Source organism: Cetorhinus maximus, chromosome 16, assembly GCF_964194155.1.
Source record: "Cetorhinus maximus chromosome 16, sCetMax3.hap1.1, whole genome shotgun sequence".
Taxonomy (NCBI): Eukaryota; Metazoa; Chordata; class Chondrichthyes; order Lamniformes; family Cetorhinidae; genus Cetorhinus; species Cetorhinus maximus.
Window position 1 is genome coordinate 88,164,722 of NC_135894.1, and position 18,552 is coordinate 88,183,273.

General features: G+C 43.5%; 1 protein-coding gene across 1 annotated transcript in view; it reads right to left on the reverse strand.

The window, feature by feature from the left end:
• ttc3 (tetratricopeptide repeat domain 3) overlaps window positions 1-10,146 on the reverse strand; it is a 120,022-nt gene extending 109,876 nt beyond the window's left edge. The window contains exons 1-2 of the mRNA XM_078560306.1: window positions 9,971-10,146; window positions 96-172 (exon numbers count right to left, since the gene is read on the reverse strand). Coding sequence (XP_078416432.1) covers window positions 96-161 — 66 coding nt within the window. The 5' untranslated portion in view covers window positions 162-172; window positions 9,971-10,146. The remainder of the gene's footprint in view (window positions 1-95; window positions 173-9,970) is intronic.
• Window positions 10,147-18,552: the final 8,406 nt, after the last annotated feature.

The window sequence follows — 18,552 nt, forward strand, 5'->3', positions numbered from 1 at the left end:
CTTAGACACAGTGTAGGTTACCTAACAAAGAGCCACCCTTTCATTTTGAATAACTGAGAACAAATTCCTCCCCTCCTTATTTTATGAAAACATACCATAAAGCTGTTTTGATGATAGATGCTCAGTTTACTGTCATCAGAGTCTGAACTGGAATCATCCATGGCTGTGGAACCTGAAACAACATTCATCGTATTACTTTCAGAAGCCTCAGTAAACCTGCCCTACAAGTACCTAAAAGGCTCCAAGATTCCCTGAAGCACTCCTTCCAGTACACAACATTACTCACTGGTAGTGAAGGTCAGTGCATCAACCAGAGGCTCCCTCCACCTGAATCACATAATTGTTACAGCACAGAATCACAAAGCTATGCGAATCATGAGTTCCCTAATCAGGGGATGAAAATTGAAACCCAGCATGAAGGGACAATCGTTCTTGCGTGGACTGTACAGAGAAAAGATTTGGCAACCCTGGACCTGGTCATCCCAAGTTGGAAGGGCAAACTGGCCAGAGTGTAGTCCTCTCCTTTTCAAGTATGCTTCTCAGAATTGGAAACAGAACCTTTATAGATGTCTCCTATTCTTATGACCTGGGGATGGGAGGTGTTTCTAACGTTTCTACTTTTTCAAAATAAAACAGTCTACAACTTGTTTTGTGAATATTATTGATCTCCTATGAAAATCAACACACTAGATGTCATCAGCATTACTCCAAGTGACAAAAATGCTTTAATGTGCAGTATCATTACTGTATTGTACTTCCTTCAAAAGTTATAATGGATCCTGGACACTGGACTTAAATTTTACTCGAAATACTGATCCCAATCCCTATTCTAAGTTATATTGGAATTGAACCCTGAAACTCAACATTCAGAACAGGTATCCTTGAATTCCCTATCTAGCACCATTGGAACTGAAGCAGTTAATGGGAAAAGCCCACCACCATCTATTCAGGTCAGCCAGATATGGGGAATCAAGATAGCTTTCCAAACATCAAATACACCCCAAGAACAATGTTTTACGAAATGAAACAAGCCTATACCCAAGAGTAACAGAAAATCAGGGCAGAAATACCATTCCCACAATTCTGTATTGTATACATTTTAAAAATAAGTAACCATATTTTTGATTCACATCTACTTTTTTAAAAAAAAGGAAATAAATGTTTTTTTTTTAAAAGAGTAATTTTTTATTCATTTATGGATGTGGGTGTCACTAGCAAGGCCAGCATTTATTGTCCATCTCTAATTATCTTTGAAAAAGTGGTGGTGAGCCATTTTCTTGAACCACTGCAGTCAATGTGTTGTAGATATACTCAGTGTTATTAGGCAATGTGTTCCAGGATTTTGGCCCAGCGACAGTGAAGGAACGGCGATATAGTTCCAACTAAGGATAGTGCGAGGCTTGAGGTGCTGGTGTTCCCATGCACCTGTTACCCTTGAGCAACTAGGCAGTAGAGGTTGGCAGTTTGGGAAATGCATTCAAAGGAGCCTTGGCGAGTTGCTGCAGTGCCTCTTGTAGATAGTACATACTTCTGTCACTGTGCACTGGTGATAGAGGAAGTGAATGTTTAAAGTGGTGGATGGGTTTCCCATCCAGCAGACTTTGTTTTGGATTTTGTTGAGTTTCTCGCGTGTTGTTAGAGTGACACTCATTTAATCAAGTAGAGTGTATTTCAAGACACTCCTGACTTCTTGCTTTCTGGATATTGGTAAAGCTTTGGGAAGTCAGGTAGTGAATCATTCACCACAGAATACCAGCCTCTGATGCGTTCTTGTAGCCATGGTATTATATAGCTGGTCCAGTTAAGTTTCTGGTCAATAGTGACCTCAGAATATTGATAGTTGGGGATTCAATAATGTCAATCTTGTTGAGTATCAAGGGGAGGTGGTTAGACTCTCACCTTGTTAGAAATGGCCATTGTCTCCACTTGCATGGTACAAACATTACTTGCAACTTATCAGCTCAAGCCCGAATATTGTTCAGATCTTGCTGTATGTGGACACAAACTGCTCATTATTTGAGGAATTGCAAATGCAACTAACCATTCTGAGATTCCAACTTCTGATCTTATGATCCAGGGAGGGTCCTTGATGAAGTAGCTGAAGATGGCTGGGGATAGTGGTTGAGGAACTCCTGCTGCAATGTACTTGGGCTGTGACAATTGGCACAACCTCAACAATCTACCAAGGTATAACTCTAGCCAGCAAAAGATTTTCCCCCTTGATACCTACAGACAAGAACTCCTTGATACGACACTCAGTCAAATGTTGCCTCGATGTCAAGGGTAGTCACTGTCACCTCACTTCTGACTTTTAGCCCTTGAGTTCATATTTAGACCGAGGATGAAGACTGGAGACAAGTGGTCCTGGTGGAACCTAGACTGAACATGTCAGCACGTTTTTGGTGAGTAAATCATACTTGATAGTACTGCCAATGACAACTCATATCGCTTTGCTGATGATCAAGAGTACACAGATGGGGTAGTAATTGGCTGGATTGGACCGGCCCTGCTTTTTTGTGACCAGGACACACCTGGGCAATCTTTCACTATGTTGGCTAGATACCAGTATTGTAGTTGTACTGGAATAACTTGGTTTGGGATGTTGCTAGCTCTGGGGCACAAGTTTTCAGCATTATAACTGGGACATCATCAGGGCCTAGAGCCTTTGCTGTATCTGATGCGCTCAGCCATTTCTTGATGTCCTGTGGAGTTTCCAAAATTTGCTGAAGACTCGCTTCTCTGATGATGTGGTTCGCTTGAGGCCAAGATGGGGCACTCTTGACTGAAGTTATTTGTAAAAGCTTCAGCCTTGTCTTTTGAACTTACCTGCTGGGCCCTGGCAATGAGCATGGAGTCTCCTCCTCTTGTTAGCTTTTTAATTGTCCATGACCATTCATGACTGGAGAGTTTTGATCTGATCTGTTGGTGTAGGATCGCTTAGCACAGTCTATAGCAGCTTGGTTGTGCTGTTCAGCATGCATGTAGTTCAGTGTTGTAGCTCTCCAGGTTGCCATCCGCACTACTCATTGAACCATGGTTGATCCCCTGGCTTAATAGTGATGGTACAGTGAGGGATAAGCCAGAACATAAGGTTGCAGTTTGTGATGGAGTACAGTTCCACTGTTGATGTTCCACAACACCTCATGGATGCCCAGCTTTGAGCTGGCAAATCTGCCCCAAATTTATGTCCCATTTAGCAATGGTAGTAACAAACAATACAATGGAGCACGTCCTCAGTTTGAAAATAGGACTTTGTCTCCACAAGGACTGTGCAGTGCTCACTCCTACAGGATACATCTTCAACAGATAGATTAGCAACAAGATCAGTAGGTTTTTCCCTCGTGTTGGTGTTCTCACCACATGCCCAGTCTGGCAGATAGATCCTTCAGCAGTGGTGCTAATGAGCCATTCCTGATGATAAACACCCTGTTTCCCCAAACTCTGACATTCTACAACTTGAGAAATTTTGATGCTGCTTGACAGAAGACATTTTACTTCATCTTGTGAAGTACAACAGCCTTGACCTTGGAATAGGAACATTCTAGCAATTGTGTTATGTATTTTGGTTTTTTTGGTGTGTCTGATTTCTTGGCATTAAACCAGGGACATTGATTCAATGACTGTATGCTTGAAAGCATAATTTTATTCTAACTCCATCCTCACATTACACCATTTTTGATGTCACGGGTATTGATTTCATTGTTACATGCTTCTCAATTATTCAAAGTGAAAACAGGAAATAGTTTCCATTTTTAGTTTCATTTCCAACATCAGGGGAGGCTGGTGACGTACAAGTTTAATGCACTGTATAAGGTACAGAAGAGTTTCTGTTTCTGTTAACAGCTTTTCATCTGCCTGAGTCACCCATTTTTAGTTTCATTTTCAATATCAAGGGAGGCTGGTGACGTACAAGTTTAATGCACTGTCTCAGGTACAGATGAGTTTCTGTTTCTATTAACAGCTTTTCATCTGCCTCAGTTACGAGACATTAATAAGACTCTTTTTTCAGCTAGTACAAGGTGGATTACAAAGTTCTCTATATAAAAAAAGCTATGAAAAAGAGAATGGTCAAACTAACTCCACGCCTGATTACAGACTTATTTCCTAGGCTGCATTATAATTCAATGATGGTACATCTGTCTGGATGGTTCCACTCCTAAGCTTCAAAAAAGGCAAAGATTGATGGCAGAGCCACAATATTATTAATTCTATTAACTCTAATTAAGGCATAAAACTTTGACAGATTAATTTTTATTACAAATATAAAATGAAGTAATTCAGGTGAATGATCATTGTTCAATGTTCAGGGCATCATAGTTGAATGGAGGGTGGTGAATCTTTGGAATTGTCTAGTCCAGACAACTGTGGAAGCTCAATCTTTGAGCACGTTCAAGACAGAAATTGATAGATAGATCTCTGGAGACTAACTGACATCAAGGTATATGGGGATAATGCAGGAAAGTAGCTTTGAGGTAGATGATCAGCTATGATCTAATTGAAAGGTGGAGCAAGCTTCATGGGCTGAATGGCCTACTCCTGTTCCTATGTTCCTATGGAGTAGGACAAATAGCGAGATAAAATGTGGTTATATACAAAGATCTTAAAAGCATGTACAGATTAGAGAGAAGGAGGCAAAATATCCAATAATGTTAAGGGAAAGCGTCAAGTAAGTGGCAGAACTAATTCGACAGGCTACATGGAAGAAAAAGTAATTCAGAACAGTATAGATAAAGCTTAGGAGCAACAAGAAAAAATACGAGTGCTGAAAGATTTCAGACTTAATGAATAGACTCCAGTTTCACATGGGTTGTTGCTTCACAAAAAAAGTGTGATGGAGTGGTGAACAGTTTCATGTGATATGAAAATTTACCCCCAGAATAGTTGGACTAAATATTGCTCACATACAATCTCAGGGGAGATGGCAGCATAGTGGTAATGTCACTGGGCTGATAATCTCTGGGTTCAATTACTAACTGAATTTGAATTTAAATTCAGTTAATAAATCTGGAATATAAAGCTAGTCTCAGTAATGGTGACCATGATAACTATCATCGATTGTCATAAAAACCCATCTGGTTCACTAACGTCCGTCAGGGAAGAAAATCTGCCATCCTTACCTGGTCTGGCCTACATGCGACTCCACTCCCACAGCAATGTTGTTGACTCTTAACTGGCCTCTGAAACGGCCCAGCAAGCTACTCAGTTTCAAAGGCAACTAGGAGTGGCCAACAAATGCTGGCCTTGTGAACGATGCCCACATCCCTTGAATGAATAAAGAAACAAAAAAAAACTTCCTCTGCAGCAAAAAATGGTAGATATAAATAGTCCAGACAATGTTAAAAAAGACTACGATATAGTTTAAGCCTATTATGCTTTTGTCATGACAATGAAGAATCCTCAAGGAAATAATTAAATGGTATGTTTGAGAAATCCCCAAAATAACACATACACAATTGCACGAGCGAAGTATGATTGTCACTCATGAGTCACTAAGACTACTAAGTTTAGGAAAAATATCCGAAGGCTGAAAATTCCACACTAACCAGTCTCACGGCATTCATGCAGTTCAGAACAGGAGTGACCAAGTCACATTTGTGACTTCACGTAGGTGGAATTTCCTGAACCTAATCAGAGCAGAGTCATGACTGGTGTCAGCTCAGCTGAATATGAAGAATGGGGGTCGCTGTCCATGCTGCTCTGGTCTGACATTTTCAAAATACTTCTGGATAACAATTAGAATCAACAGCTCTGGCTGATTTTCCCTGTCTCTGTCTAGGGCATCGACCTTAGCCGAGTGGAAACACCTTTAACTTGATTTCATTTGAATTCACCTAACTCAATGATAGCAGACCTGGCACATAAGAAATAGGAGCAGAAATAGACCATTCGGCCTGTCGAGCCTGTTCCGCCATTCAAAAAGATCATGGGTGATCTGTTTGGGTTTGGAGTTCCACATTCCCATCCACTCCCGATAACCTTTGATTCCCTTGCCTAACAAGAATCTATCCATCTTAAAGATGGTCAATGACCACCCCCCTCCACCACCTTCTGAGGCAGAGTGTTCCAAAGTTGAACAACCCTCAAAAAATTTCTCATCTCTGTTCTAAAAGGGCACCCTCCAATTATAAAAACAGTGCCCCTTAGTTCTGGACTCACCCACAAGAGGAAGCATCGTTTCCACATCTGCTTTGTCAAAACCTTTCCTCATAAGACAACCCATACATTTCAGGTATCAATCTAGTAATCCTCCACTGAACCACGTCTAATGCATTAACATCCTTTGTTAAATAAGGAGACCAAAACTGCACACAGTATTTGAGATGTGATCTCACCAATGCCCTGTGTAACTGAAGTACAACATCCTTACTTTTATGTTCAATCCCTCTTGTAATGAAGGAAAGCATTCCGTTAGCCTTAATTACTTGTTGCACTTGCATACTAACTTATTTAAAAATTATGTACGAGAACACCTAGGCCCCCTGCACCTCGGAATTCTGCAGTCGTTCTCCATTTAAGTAATATTCTGCTTTTTTATTCTTCCTGCCAAAATGAACAACTTCACATTTTCCCACATTGCACTCCATCTGCCAGATTTTTGCCCACTCACTCAATTTATATCTGTCTGCAACCTCCTTATGTCCTCTTCACAACATACTTTCCTACCTATCTTTGTGTGATCTGCAAATTTAGCTACCATGCCTTCGCTGCCCCCATTTAAGTCGTTGATACGAGTGCAAAAGACAAGGCTGAAGTGTTTGGAACCATCTGTGGATGATTCATTGCGACCTCCTCCTGATATCTTCAGCCAATTTGATTCACTACTTGACATCGAGCAACGGCTGAGGGCAGTGGATACGTCAAAGGTAATGGGCTGCGAGAAGATCTCAGCTATAGTACTGAAGACTTGTATTCTAGAACTAGCTGTGCCTCTAGCCAACCTGTTCCAGTACAGTACACACTGACATCCACCACACAATGTGGAAAATTGCCCACAGGATGCCCACGTCCTATCCTGTCCACAAAAATGAGGACCAATCAAATCTGGCCAATCACTAATCTATCAGCCTACTCTCAATCATCAGTAAAGTGGTGGAGGATGTCACTGAGCATGCTATTAAATGGCATTTAATCAATGATAACCTACTCACCAATGTTCAATTGGAGTTCCACCAGTACCACTCAGCTTCAGACCTCATTACAGCCTTGGTCCAAATATGGTCAAAAGAGCTGAATGTCAGAATTGAGGTGAGAGTGACTGCTTTTGATATCAAGGCAGCATCTCACCAAATGTGGCACAAAGAAGTATGAGTGAAAGTGCAGTCAATGGGAATTGAGGGTTGAAGAGGGGTGGCAGGGCAACTACACTGGTTAGAGTCATACAGAGTACAAAGGAAGATGGCTGTGGTTGTTGGAGGCCAATTATCTCAGCTCCAGGACATTGCTGCAGGAGCTCCTCAGGGCTTAGGCCCGACCACCTTCAGCTACTTCATCAATGACCTTGCCTCAATCACAAGTCCAGAAGTGGGAACATTTGCTGATGATTGCACAATGTTCAATTCCATTTACAATCTTTCAGCTACAGATACAGTCCACGTCCACATGCAGTAAGAAATGGACCCCATTCAGGTTTGGGTTAATAAGCAGCAAGTAACATTTGTGCCAGGCAGTGATCATCTCCAACAAGGGAGCATCTATTCACTTCCGCTTGACAGTCAATGGCACACCATGATCAAATCCACCCCCCACCCCCCCACTGTTCACTTATGGGGTGGGGGGGATTTATCATTGACCAGTATAATAACTGGACCAGGCACAGAGATATTGTAGCTACTACAGCAGGTCAGAGGGTGGGTTTTCTGAGATGATTGACTCATCAACTGATTGTGCAGAGCATTTCCACCACCTTTAAGCACAAGTCAGGAGTAGTGGAATACTTTCCACTTGCCTGGATGGGTGCAGCTCCAACAACACTTAAAAGACTCAACAACATCCGGGCAAAGTAGACCCCTTGATCAGCACCCCATCCACCACTTTAACCATTTATTCCCTCCACCATCAATGCACCATGTAAACAGTGTATACCATGTAGAATTTGCACAGCAGCAACTCACCAAGGATTCCTTTACAGGCCTCCCAAACCGATAATCTCTACCCCTAGAAGGGTAATGGACACAAGAGAACATCATTTCCTCTAAGTTCCTTTCCATTCGAACACTATCCTGACTTGAAGATATATCACTGTTCCTTCATCATTGCTGGGTCAAAATCCTGGAACAGCTTACCTAACAACACGTGGACTGCAGCAGTTCAAGAAAGCAGCTCACCACCACCTTCTCAAAGACATTCAGGGTACACCCTCATTCCATGGATGAATCAATAAAAATAGAATCAAACCTAGAATCTTCTTTAGCTCCTATGGCTGAGTCATACTTGGCAGCATATTTACCAATTATGACACAAGGAGCCGAAACTAAACATTAAATTTAGCCAATTCATAAAAAACTAATCTAACCAGAACCAAGTTCCTTCATTGCTTCTCTGACAACGCCCCTCTCTATAAAACATTTCACAATCATTACCCAAAAGACCAAAATGCAATTTATTCAAACATTTTTGAAAATTTAAAAACTGAACTTGAATTCACATACAGCATTTAATGCAGTAAAACACCCCAAGGAGCTTCACAAAGGGGTTTCAGCAAAATCTGACACAAAATCACAATGAATTATTAGGACAGGTTACTAAAAGTTTAAAGGGTTAGATTTTTAAGCAGTGTCTTACAGAAGGAGAGAGAAGTAAAATTGAGGAAAGGGGTGGGGATGGGGGGTGAAATTCCAGGGACATCTAGTCATAGAATACTACAGAATAGAAACATGCTATTTTGTCCATCAAGTTTGTGGTGGTGTTGATCTCTCTTCCAACCATACACAAATCACCTAATTTAACCCAACGTCATGATTACTTTCCATATTGTTTAACATTGCTTTTTTTGGGCAGATATTGAATTTCTTTTCAAAGGAACTTTACACTCTGCTTCAGCAAGAGTTTTGGCAGAGAATTCAACATTCTGTGTGAAGGGATGTAAGTAAGCAATTAGAAGCAAGAACCTTGGCTGATTTCCCCCATCCCTTTGGTCACAGTCATGCCTCTGTAGAGGGGGTTTGAACCCCCAATCTTGTAATTTAGAGGCTTGAACACATATGTCAGTAATTCAATACTGTGCTGAAGGAATACTACACTCTCACAGGCACCATCTTTTAGATGAGATGTTAAACTAAAACCCTGTTTGCCTTCTCATGCAGGGATAAAAGATGCCTAGGTCCTAATGGATGAACTGGGGACTTCTCCCAGGAGCCCATTTATCCCTCATCCAACACCGCTAAAAGGTACATGAGATACCCATTTATATCACAGATGGCTGTTTGGGAGAATCTGTAGATAAATTTTCCACCACATTCCCCCCCAGTGACTGCCCTCAAAACACTGAAAAGTGCTATCCTCCTCCTACAAGAGTTCCCTTTAAAACTGACATTTTTAAAGGACAGGCTGCAAAATTATTCAAGACGGGAGCTTTGCCCGGATGGGAAGCAGAGCAGAAAGTGGGGACAGGGGAGTGGGACTAATCGGGCAGCTCATTCAACGTGGCAGCACAGACACGACGGGCCGAATGTGCGGCTGTGTGGTATGATTCTCAACACAGTGCAGATCGGTCAGGGGGCAGGGAGACAGAGGTAGATTATCAGGGCACGGAGTCGGGGGCGGGGGGGAGGCTAACCCTTCAGTTAGGCTGGGCCCACGGTCTCAGCAGCCCCGGCTGGTACCGAGTGCAGACAAGAATGATCTGGCTCGGATTCTCCCTGAGCCCGACCCTTTGCTGACAGCAACACGGGTGGGGAGCGAGCCCGAATGAAGCCCCTCTTCTTCTGGGCCAGGAAGTCCATCCATCCACCCACCCACTATCCCCACTCACCTCCCGCTTTCTCAGCGCCGCCGACTGATCCACTAAAATCCGCACTGACGACAAACGGCCAGCAACAACCTGGCGTCACTTCCGGCCCCGCAACACCCAGCGCCACGTCCTTGTGACGTCATGCATTCCCGAGGCGGCGGCCGGCGATTGATCCTGACACGTCCCCTTCTGTTGTGACTTCATCCATCCCGACAGCGGGGCTGGCGATAGAACCGGACACGCCCCCCCTTCTGTTGTGACGCCATCCGTCCCGGCAGCGGGGCTGGCGATAGATCCTGGACACGCCCCCCTCCCGTTATGATGTCAACCGCTCCCACAGTAGCGGCTCAGGATTGGTCCTGACACCGCCCCCGCCCCCCCATTGTGACGTCATCCGTTCCCACACCTGCCTGCTGGCGGTCAGATTGCGCCTGAGAGCCTTGTGAGATAAGCAAAACACTGCAGATGCCGGAAACCTGAAATAAAAGGAGAATGCTGGAAATGCTCAGTAAGTCTGGCAGCATCTGTGGAAAGAGAAACAGTTAATATTTCAGGTTGATGACCGTTCATCAGAACTAGAAAAAACTAAAGATGCAACAGGTTTGAAACAGGTTCAGAAGCAGGGAAAGGGGGGGTGTGGAGGGTAGAGCAAAGAACAAAAAGGAAGGCCTGAGCCAGGGTGCTAAATGACAAGGGTGATGATACAAGGAAAAGGAGATAGTAATGAGGCAAGTAAAGAAATAAGGATCAAAAGAAAAAAAAGTGTAGGAACATAGGACTTAGGAGCAGGAGTAGGCCATTCAGCCCCTCGAGCCTACAATTGCTATTCAATAAGATCCTGGCTGATCTGGTTGTGATCTCAACTCCACTTTCCTGTCTTCCCCCTTAACCCTTGACTCCCTTGTCTATCATAAACCTGTCTAACTTTGCCTTGAATAAATTCAATGACCCAGCCTCCACTGCTTTCCAGGGAAGAGAATTCCACATACTGAGGACCCTTTGAGGGAAAAAGAATTCTCCTCATCCCCATCTTAAACAGTAGACCTCTTATTCATAAACTGTGTCTCCTGCTTCTAGTCTGTCCCAAAAGTGGAAACAACCTCCCGGTATCTACTATGTCAAATCCCCTCAGGGCCTTATATGTTTCAATAAAATCACCTTTCATTCTTCTAAACTCCAATGGGTATAGGCCCAGCCTGTTTAACCTGTTGTCATAAGATAAGCCCCTCATTCTATAGTATTAGGGTATTTGGGACTGTAAAGGTTAATGTGGCATTTCGGAAATTGTACCACCCACATTATGATACAGAGAGTCACATGAGAGTAGTAGAGTGTCAGAGTGAGTTTGGTAGAAGTCAGTATGAAGATAGAACCCAGACAGGACTGCATCATGTGGTTACATGTATAGTTATTTGTTATTAATAAACAGTTATTGTTCAACCATACAATTCTCTAGACATCTTAATGTGACAACAACCATACAACCTATCTCAGGAATGAGTCGAGTAATCCTTTTCTGAACTGCTTCTAACACTGTGCAGTTTTGATCTCCCAAAGTGCTTTCCAGCCAATGATGTACTTGTAAAGTGGTGTCATGGTTGTAATGTGGGAAATATGACAGAAATGTACAGCAAACTCCCACAAACAGCAATGAGATAATGACAAGATAATCTGTTTTATTCATATTGGTTCAGGGATAAATATTGGCCAGAACAAAGGCGATAACTTCCTAGTCTTCTTCAAAATAGGGCCATGGGATCTTTTACATGCACCCAAGAGGGTAGCCAGGGCTACAGGTCAGGGTGACCAACTCTGAGGGAAAAAGAAGGGGCACCTTGGCATGGGGGACCATATAAACAGGGACACTGGCGAGAACTTGGGAGCAATGGTTGGGGGCACTGTTGAGAACTTAGGAGCAAGAGGGGTACTGGGGGAATAGTGGGTGCCAGGGGCACGGGGGGATGGTTTCCAGCGAAACCGTGGGAATAGGTGAGGGTGGCATGCAGGTGAGGCCGTGGGTGCAGGTAGGGGTGCTGGTAAGACCGTAGGAGCAGGGATGGGAGGATGAGACCATGGGAGTGGGAGAGGTGCTAGTGAGATAGTGGGAAGGGGAGGTGGGCTGGCAAGGCCATGGGTGTGGGGGTGGGGGTTCTGGTGAGACCTTGGGAGTTGGGGGAGGGAGGTGAAAAACGAGACCATGTGAGCAGGGAGTGTTGGGGGCTGGACAGACTGTGGGAGTGAGCCACCAGGTGAAAAGCAGGTACATACTGCACAAAATACGAGAAAATCAAACCTCTTTGGAAACCACCAAGAGGAGACTCACAAGCAGCCTCCGAAATGTTGTTTCAAAAATATAGAGCGAAGGGCGTCCCGTCAGCAAAGACCCCACGAAGAGGGACATATGGCTCAATTACGGGACGCTCCTGTAAAATCTGGGACAGTTGGTCACCTACCTCAGGTTAACATCTCATCTAAAAGCCAGCAGCTCAAAAAAGTTTAACATTGAGTACTACGAGACTTTGTGCTCAAATCCTCAAGTGGAACTAAACTCACAACCTTCTGACCTTCAGGAACAAGCGTGCTACCAATTAGATCACAGCTGACACTAAGGCCTACTTTTTCCGGACCTGCCCACCACGGGAATCATCGCAGGCAGAACACAAGATTTTACGGACCAGGGAAAGGTCTGTTGACTTTGGGTGGACCGCGGAACTGGAAAATCCCTCCCTAATGACCTAGAGTGGTTTAAAGGAGATGTAAGTAGAGTCATGACCAATAACAACCATCAAAAAATGAAAAGAAACACAAATAGAAAAAATAGGGGGGGTCTTTTGACATGACATTGATGAACTCAGTGTTGAGTCCGGATGACTATCAAGTGCCCAATTGAAAGAGGAGGTGCTGGTCCTCGGGCTTACATTTAGCTTTATTGGAACAGTGTAGAAGGCTGAAAACAGAAGGGTCAGAGTGGGAGTGGAGCAAAGAATTAAAACAGTAAGCGACCAGAAGCTTTGGGTCACACTTGAGGATTGATTGAACAGAAGTGTTCTGCCATGTGATCACCCAATCTACATTTGGTCTCCCCAATTAAAGAGAAGTACAAGGTAATCACTGTTTTACCTGAAAGCAGTGTTTGGGGCATTGAATGGTGAGAAGGGAGGAGTTAAAAGGCCCTGGGTTGCATCTCCTGTGCCTTCATGGAAAGGAGTCGTGGGAATGGGTCAGGGTGTTGGGGGTGACTGAACAGTGGACCAGGGTGTCAAGGAGGGAATGGTCCCTTCAGAATGCTGGAAGGGCAGGGGAAGATGTGTGTGGTGGTGGTATGCAACTGGAGGTGGTGGAAATGATGGAGATTTTCCATTGAATACAGAGGCTGGTGGGGTTCAAGGGGAGGACAAGGATAATTCTATCATGGTTCTGGGAGGGAGGGAAACGGGTGAGAGTAGCAGTGAGTGAAATAGAATGGATACGGTTGAGGACCCTGTCAACCACAGTGGGGGGAGGCATCCTCGGTTGAGGAAAGAGGTGGCGACATTAGGAGCACTGCTCTGGAAGGTTGCATTGTCAGAACAGATGTGGTGGAGACAGAGAAACTGGGAGAATGGAATTGAGTCCTTATACGAAACGCTGCCTAATCCAAACGCCCAATTGTGGCCTTATCTGCTCCAACACCCCCTTTATCCCATCATCCATTGTCATATCCCTGATTGTGATGTCACCCATTCCAATACCCCCAAGTGATCCGGCGATGTCCAAAGCTTGTAGACTTCCTGTCAACCATATTAAAAACTGATATGGTGTGTCATGATGATGAGATAAGTATCAAGAAACAACAATGCCAAATTTTTCACCACCCCCCTCTAAACCCCACACCGCAACTCTTAGGTAGCACACAAGAACAACAGCTTGCATTTATACAGTGCCTTTAAGGTAATTAAAGGTGCTTCACAGGAGCACTATCAGGCAAAATCTGACACTGAACCACATAGGGAGTTATTAGGACTGGTGACCAAAAGCTTGGTCAAAGGCTTTAAGGGGCATTTTAAAGGAGGAAAGAAAGGTAGGGAGAGAGAGAGACAAAGGGGTTCAGGAAATAATTTCCAGAGCTTAGGGCCTCAGCAGCTGAAGGCAAAGCTACCATTGGCGCAGCAAAGAAAATTGAGGGTGCTCAAGAGGCCAAGCAAGAGCAGTGCATATATTTTGGAAGGCTGTAGGTCTGGGGAGGTTACAGAGGTAGGGAAGGCTATTGAAGGATGCTCTTGAGGCGGAAATATGTTGTCTTAGTGATTGTGCGGATATGTGATAAGAAGGCTCATCTTGGGTCAAATATAACACCAAGGTAGTGAGTCGTCTAGTTCAGCCTCAGACAGGTGCTGGGGAGAGGAATAGAATCGGTGGCCAAGGAATGACGCTTGTGGGCTCCGGTCTTCCCAATCTTTAGTTGGAGGAGACTTATGCTCATCCAATACTGGATGTTGGACAAGCATTGTGACAGTTTAGAGGCAGTGATGGAGATTGAGAGGGTTGGTGAAGAGGGTGTCATCAGTGTGCATTAATGCCATGTTTTTGAATGATGTCGCCGATGGGCAGCATATAGATGAGAAATAGGAAGGAACCAAGGATAGGCCCCTGAGGATCTAGATTCTAGATCACCCCATCCCTGGGCTCTATTGGTGTGCGGCACTGCAGGCACCTCCTCCTGAAAAAGTTTAGAAATTTGAATTGTATGATAGATACATGTAAGTAAGGCCTTACAGCCCACTTTAGTTAAGCCACCCAGAAAGACTACAGTCCTCCAACACCCCCCACCCCCCCCGCCCCCCCACAATCACCAATAATAGTTTTCAACTGATTTTTCTGCAGGATTAGTTCCTCCTATACACTGTCCAGATTCCCAGACCATATGTTCATCAGTGCTAAATTTGTCCTTTCAGTTTGAAGCTGTGTTCCCAGTTTGATATAATTGGAAGATCAGACACAGGCACAATGGGCCGAATGGCCTCCCCTGAGCTCTATCATTCAATGAAATTTGATAGAGGTTTTCAAAATTGTGGAGCGTTTTAACAGAATACGTAAGCACTTTCTGCTGGCAGAAGGATTGGGAGCCAGAGGACACAGATTTAAAATGATTGACAAAAGAAAAGGAGGTGACATGAGGAAACATTTATTTACATAGTGAGTAGGAACCTGGAATGCACTGCCTGAAAGCGTGGTGGAAGGAGATTCAATGGTGACATTCAAAATGTAGTTGGATAAATACTTGAAGGGACAATATTTACAAGGCCAAGGGGAAAGAGTGGGATTAATTGGAGAGCTCTAACAGAGAGAAGCATAGGCAAGATGGGTTTGGTTATTCTTAACTCTTGCACCCAAAACAACCATGTTTACCATCTGAACTGTTTATTAAATAATTAAGGGATTTTAGCTCCACCGTTATTTCTGGAAATCCATTATGAGCAATCACTCTATGTAAAGAAGTAACTCATCCATCATCCAGCTTTGGCTCAGAGTCATTGAGCTGGAGGCCAAGATGCAGACACTGCGATGCATCAGGGAGGGGGAAAGTTCCCTGAACACTTTGTACCAGGAGACAGTCGCACCCCTTAGGATAAGGTCTTCTGATTTGGTCAGTGGTCAGGGACAGGAGGGTGTAACAGCAAGTGAGGCAGGTAAGGGGACCGAGAGGGCAGGGGTGCAGGAGCATTTGCAATTGCCTGACAGGTTTGAGATACTTTCAGCTTGTTTGGATGAGAGTGGGGGCTGCAGGGTGGATGAGCTGACTGACCAGGACACTGGGGTAAATGATAGAAAAGAAGCCATTCAAGTGGGGAGAGCAAAAGGGAACCTAATGGCAGTAGGGAACAGTATAGTGAGAGGGATTGACCCTGTTCTCTGCAGCGAAAGAGTGAGAGTCCAGAAGCCTGTGATGCTTGCCCAGTGCCAGGGCTCAGGACATCTGCTCAGGGCTGGAGAGGAACTTGGAGTGGGAACAGGGGATCCAGTCAGTAGGTACCAACAGCATAGGCAGGATGAGGAAAGAGGTTCTGCATAGTCAGCATGAGGAGCTAGACACCAAATTAAGAAGCAGAATTTCAAAAGTAACAATCTCTGGATTATTACCTGAGCCATGTGCAAATTGGCATAGGGCAAATAAGATCAGAGAAATGAATGTGTGGCTCAAAGATTGGTGTGGTAGAAGTGGGTTCCGGTTCATGGAGCACTGGTGCCAGTACTGGAGAAATTGGGGGATGTACTGTTGGGACGGTCTACACCTGAACCATGCTGGGACTAATGTTCTAGTGAGCCACATAACTAGGGAAGTAAACGGGATTTTAAACTAAATAGTGGGGGCAAGGGATCAAATTTGGGAAGACATGGTAAATCAAAGGGTAGAGACAAGGCAAGAGAGAAAGGTACCAATATGAGAAATGATAAACAGACTGTGACAGGAAGGGATAGAGAATACAAATCGAAGAGTAAATCAGCAGATAAGGCTAGAGGTTATGAAAATAATAAAAGGACAAAACTAAAGGCTCAGTATGTGAACGCACGTAGCACAAAACAAACCAGATGAACTGATAAGCACAAATAGAAATACATATGTACAATCTGATATCCATTACAGAGATATGGCTGCTGGATGACATAGATTGGGACCTGAATATTGAAAGATACATGACATTTAGGAAGGACAAGAAGCTAGGAAAAGGTGGAGGGGTGGCTCTGTTAATTAATGATGGTATTAGCACAACAGAGAGGGATGACCTAAGTTCAAGAAATCAGGACATAGAAGTGGTTTGGTTAGAGATGAGAAATGATAAAGGAAAGAAGTCACTTGTGGTTGTGGTGTACAGGCCCCCTAACAGTACATGGTAGGACAGAGTATAAAGGAAGAAATAATGGGAGCTTAGCAGAAAGGCATAGCGATAGTCATGTGGATTTTTAATCTCCATATAGACTAGAAAAATCAGATGGGCAAAGGTAGCCTACATGAGGAGTTCATAGAATGTTTTTGGGATAGTTTCTTAGAATAGCACATTCTGGAACCAACCAGGGAGCAGGCTATACAAGACATGGAATGTGCAATGAGATGGGATTAATCAATAACCTCATAGTGAAGGCACCCCTAGGTAGGAGCAATCATAATATGATTGAATTTTACATTCAGTTTGAGGGAGAGAAGGGTGGGTCTAAGAATAGTATTTTAAACTTAAATAAAGGCAATTATGAGGGCATGAATGCAGAGCTAGCTGAAGTGAACTGGTAAATTAGGTTAAGGGATAGGCCAATAGAGATGCAGCGGCAGACATTTAACGAAATATTTATGAACACACAGAATAGATACATTCAAACGAGAAAGAAAACAATCAAGGGGAGGACCCACCATTGATGGTTAACTAAAAAGTTAAAGATAGTATCAAACTTAAAGAAAAAGCATGTAATTGTGCAAGGATGGATGGCAGGTCAGAAGATTGGACAGAATATAAAAAAATAGCAGAGAATGACTATAAGATTAATAAGGAGGGAAAAATAGAGTACGAGAGAAAGTTAGCTAGAAACATAAAAACAGATAGTATGAGTTTCTATAGATATTTCAAAAAGAGAAGAGTTAAAAAAGTGAGCATTAGTCCTATAGAAATTGAGTCTGGGGAATTAATATTGGAAAATAGGAGATGGCAGATTAGTTGAGCAGGTATTTTGCATCGGGCTTCACTATGGAGGATACATGTAACATCCCAGATATAGCTGAAATCAGGAAATGGAAGGGAGGGAGGAACTCAAGAAAATTACAATCACCAGGGAAGTGGTACTGAGCAAATTGTTGGAGCTGCGGGCTGACAAGTACCTGGGTCCTGATGGACTTCGTCCTCAGGTCTTAAAAGAAGTGGCTATTGAGATAGCTGATGTGTTGGTTTTAATCTTCCAAAATTCCCTAGATTCGGGGAATTTTCTAAAAGATTGGAAAACAGTGAATGTAACTCCTCTATTCAAAAAGGGAGGGAGGCAGAAAGCAAGAAATTACGGGTTTGTTAGCTTAACATCTGTCATATGGAAAATGTTAGAAGCTATTACTAAAGATGTTATAACAGGTCCCTTGAATAAATTCAAGCTAATCAGGCAGACTCATCATGGTTTTGTGAGAGGGAAATCATGTTTAACCAATTTATTAGCATTCTTTGAAGAAGTAACATGTGCTGTGGATAAAGGGAAACTGGTGGATGTCGTTATGAACGGTGTATAATTTTAAGTTGAATGTATATATAATATGTGTTAAGAAAGGTAAAATGGTTTCAGTTTTATTTAGGTTGTTTGTGAGCTTTGGTGGCTGGGAGTCTGGACAGACTCCTGACTAAAAGATCAGGTCTGTTGGGTTTGTTTGTATATCTACATATTTTATAAGGTTTTACAACCCCTGAAGTTAAAGAGATGGGTTAAAAGGGGTTAAAGGTTTAGCGATTCTGAGGGGCAAAAAAGAAAGTAGAAAGAAACTTTGGTGGGATTTTCCAGTCCCACCTGTGGTGGGCTCATCACGGGTGGGACAGAAAATTTGACAGACCAGCCAAAGGTCCGCTGACCTTGGGCGGGAATTTCCGTGGGATCAG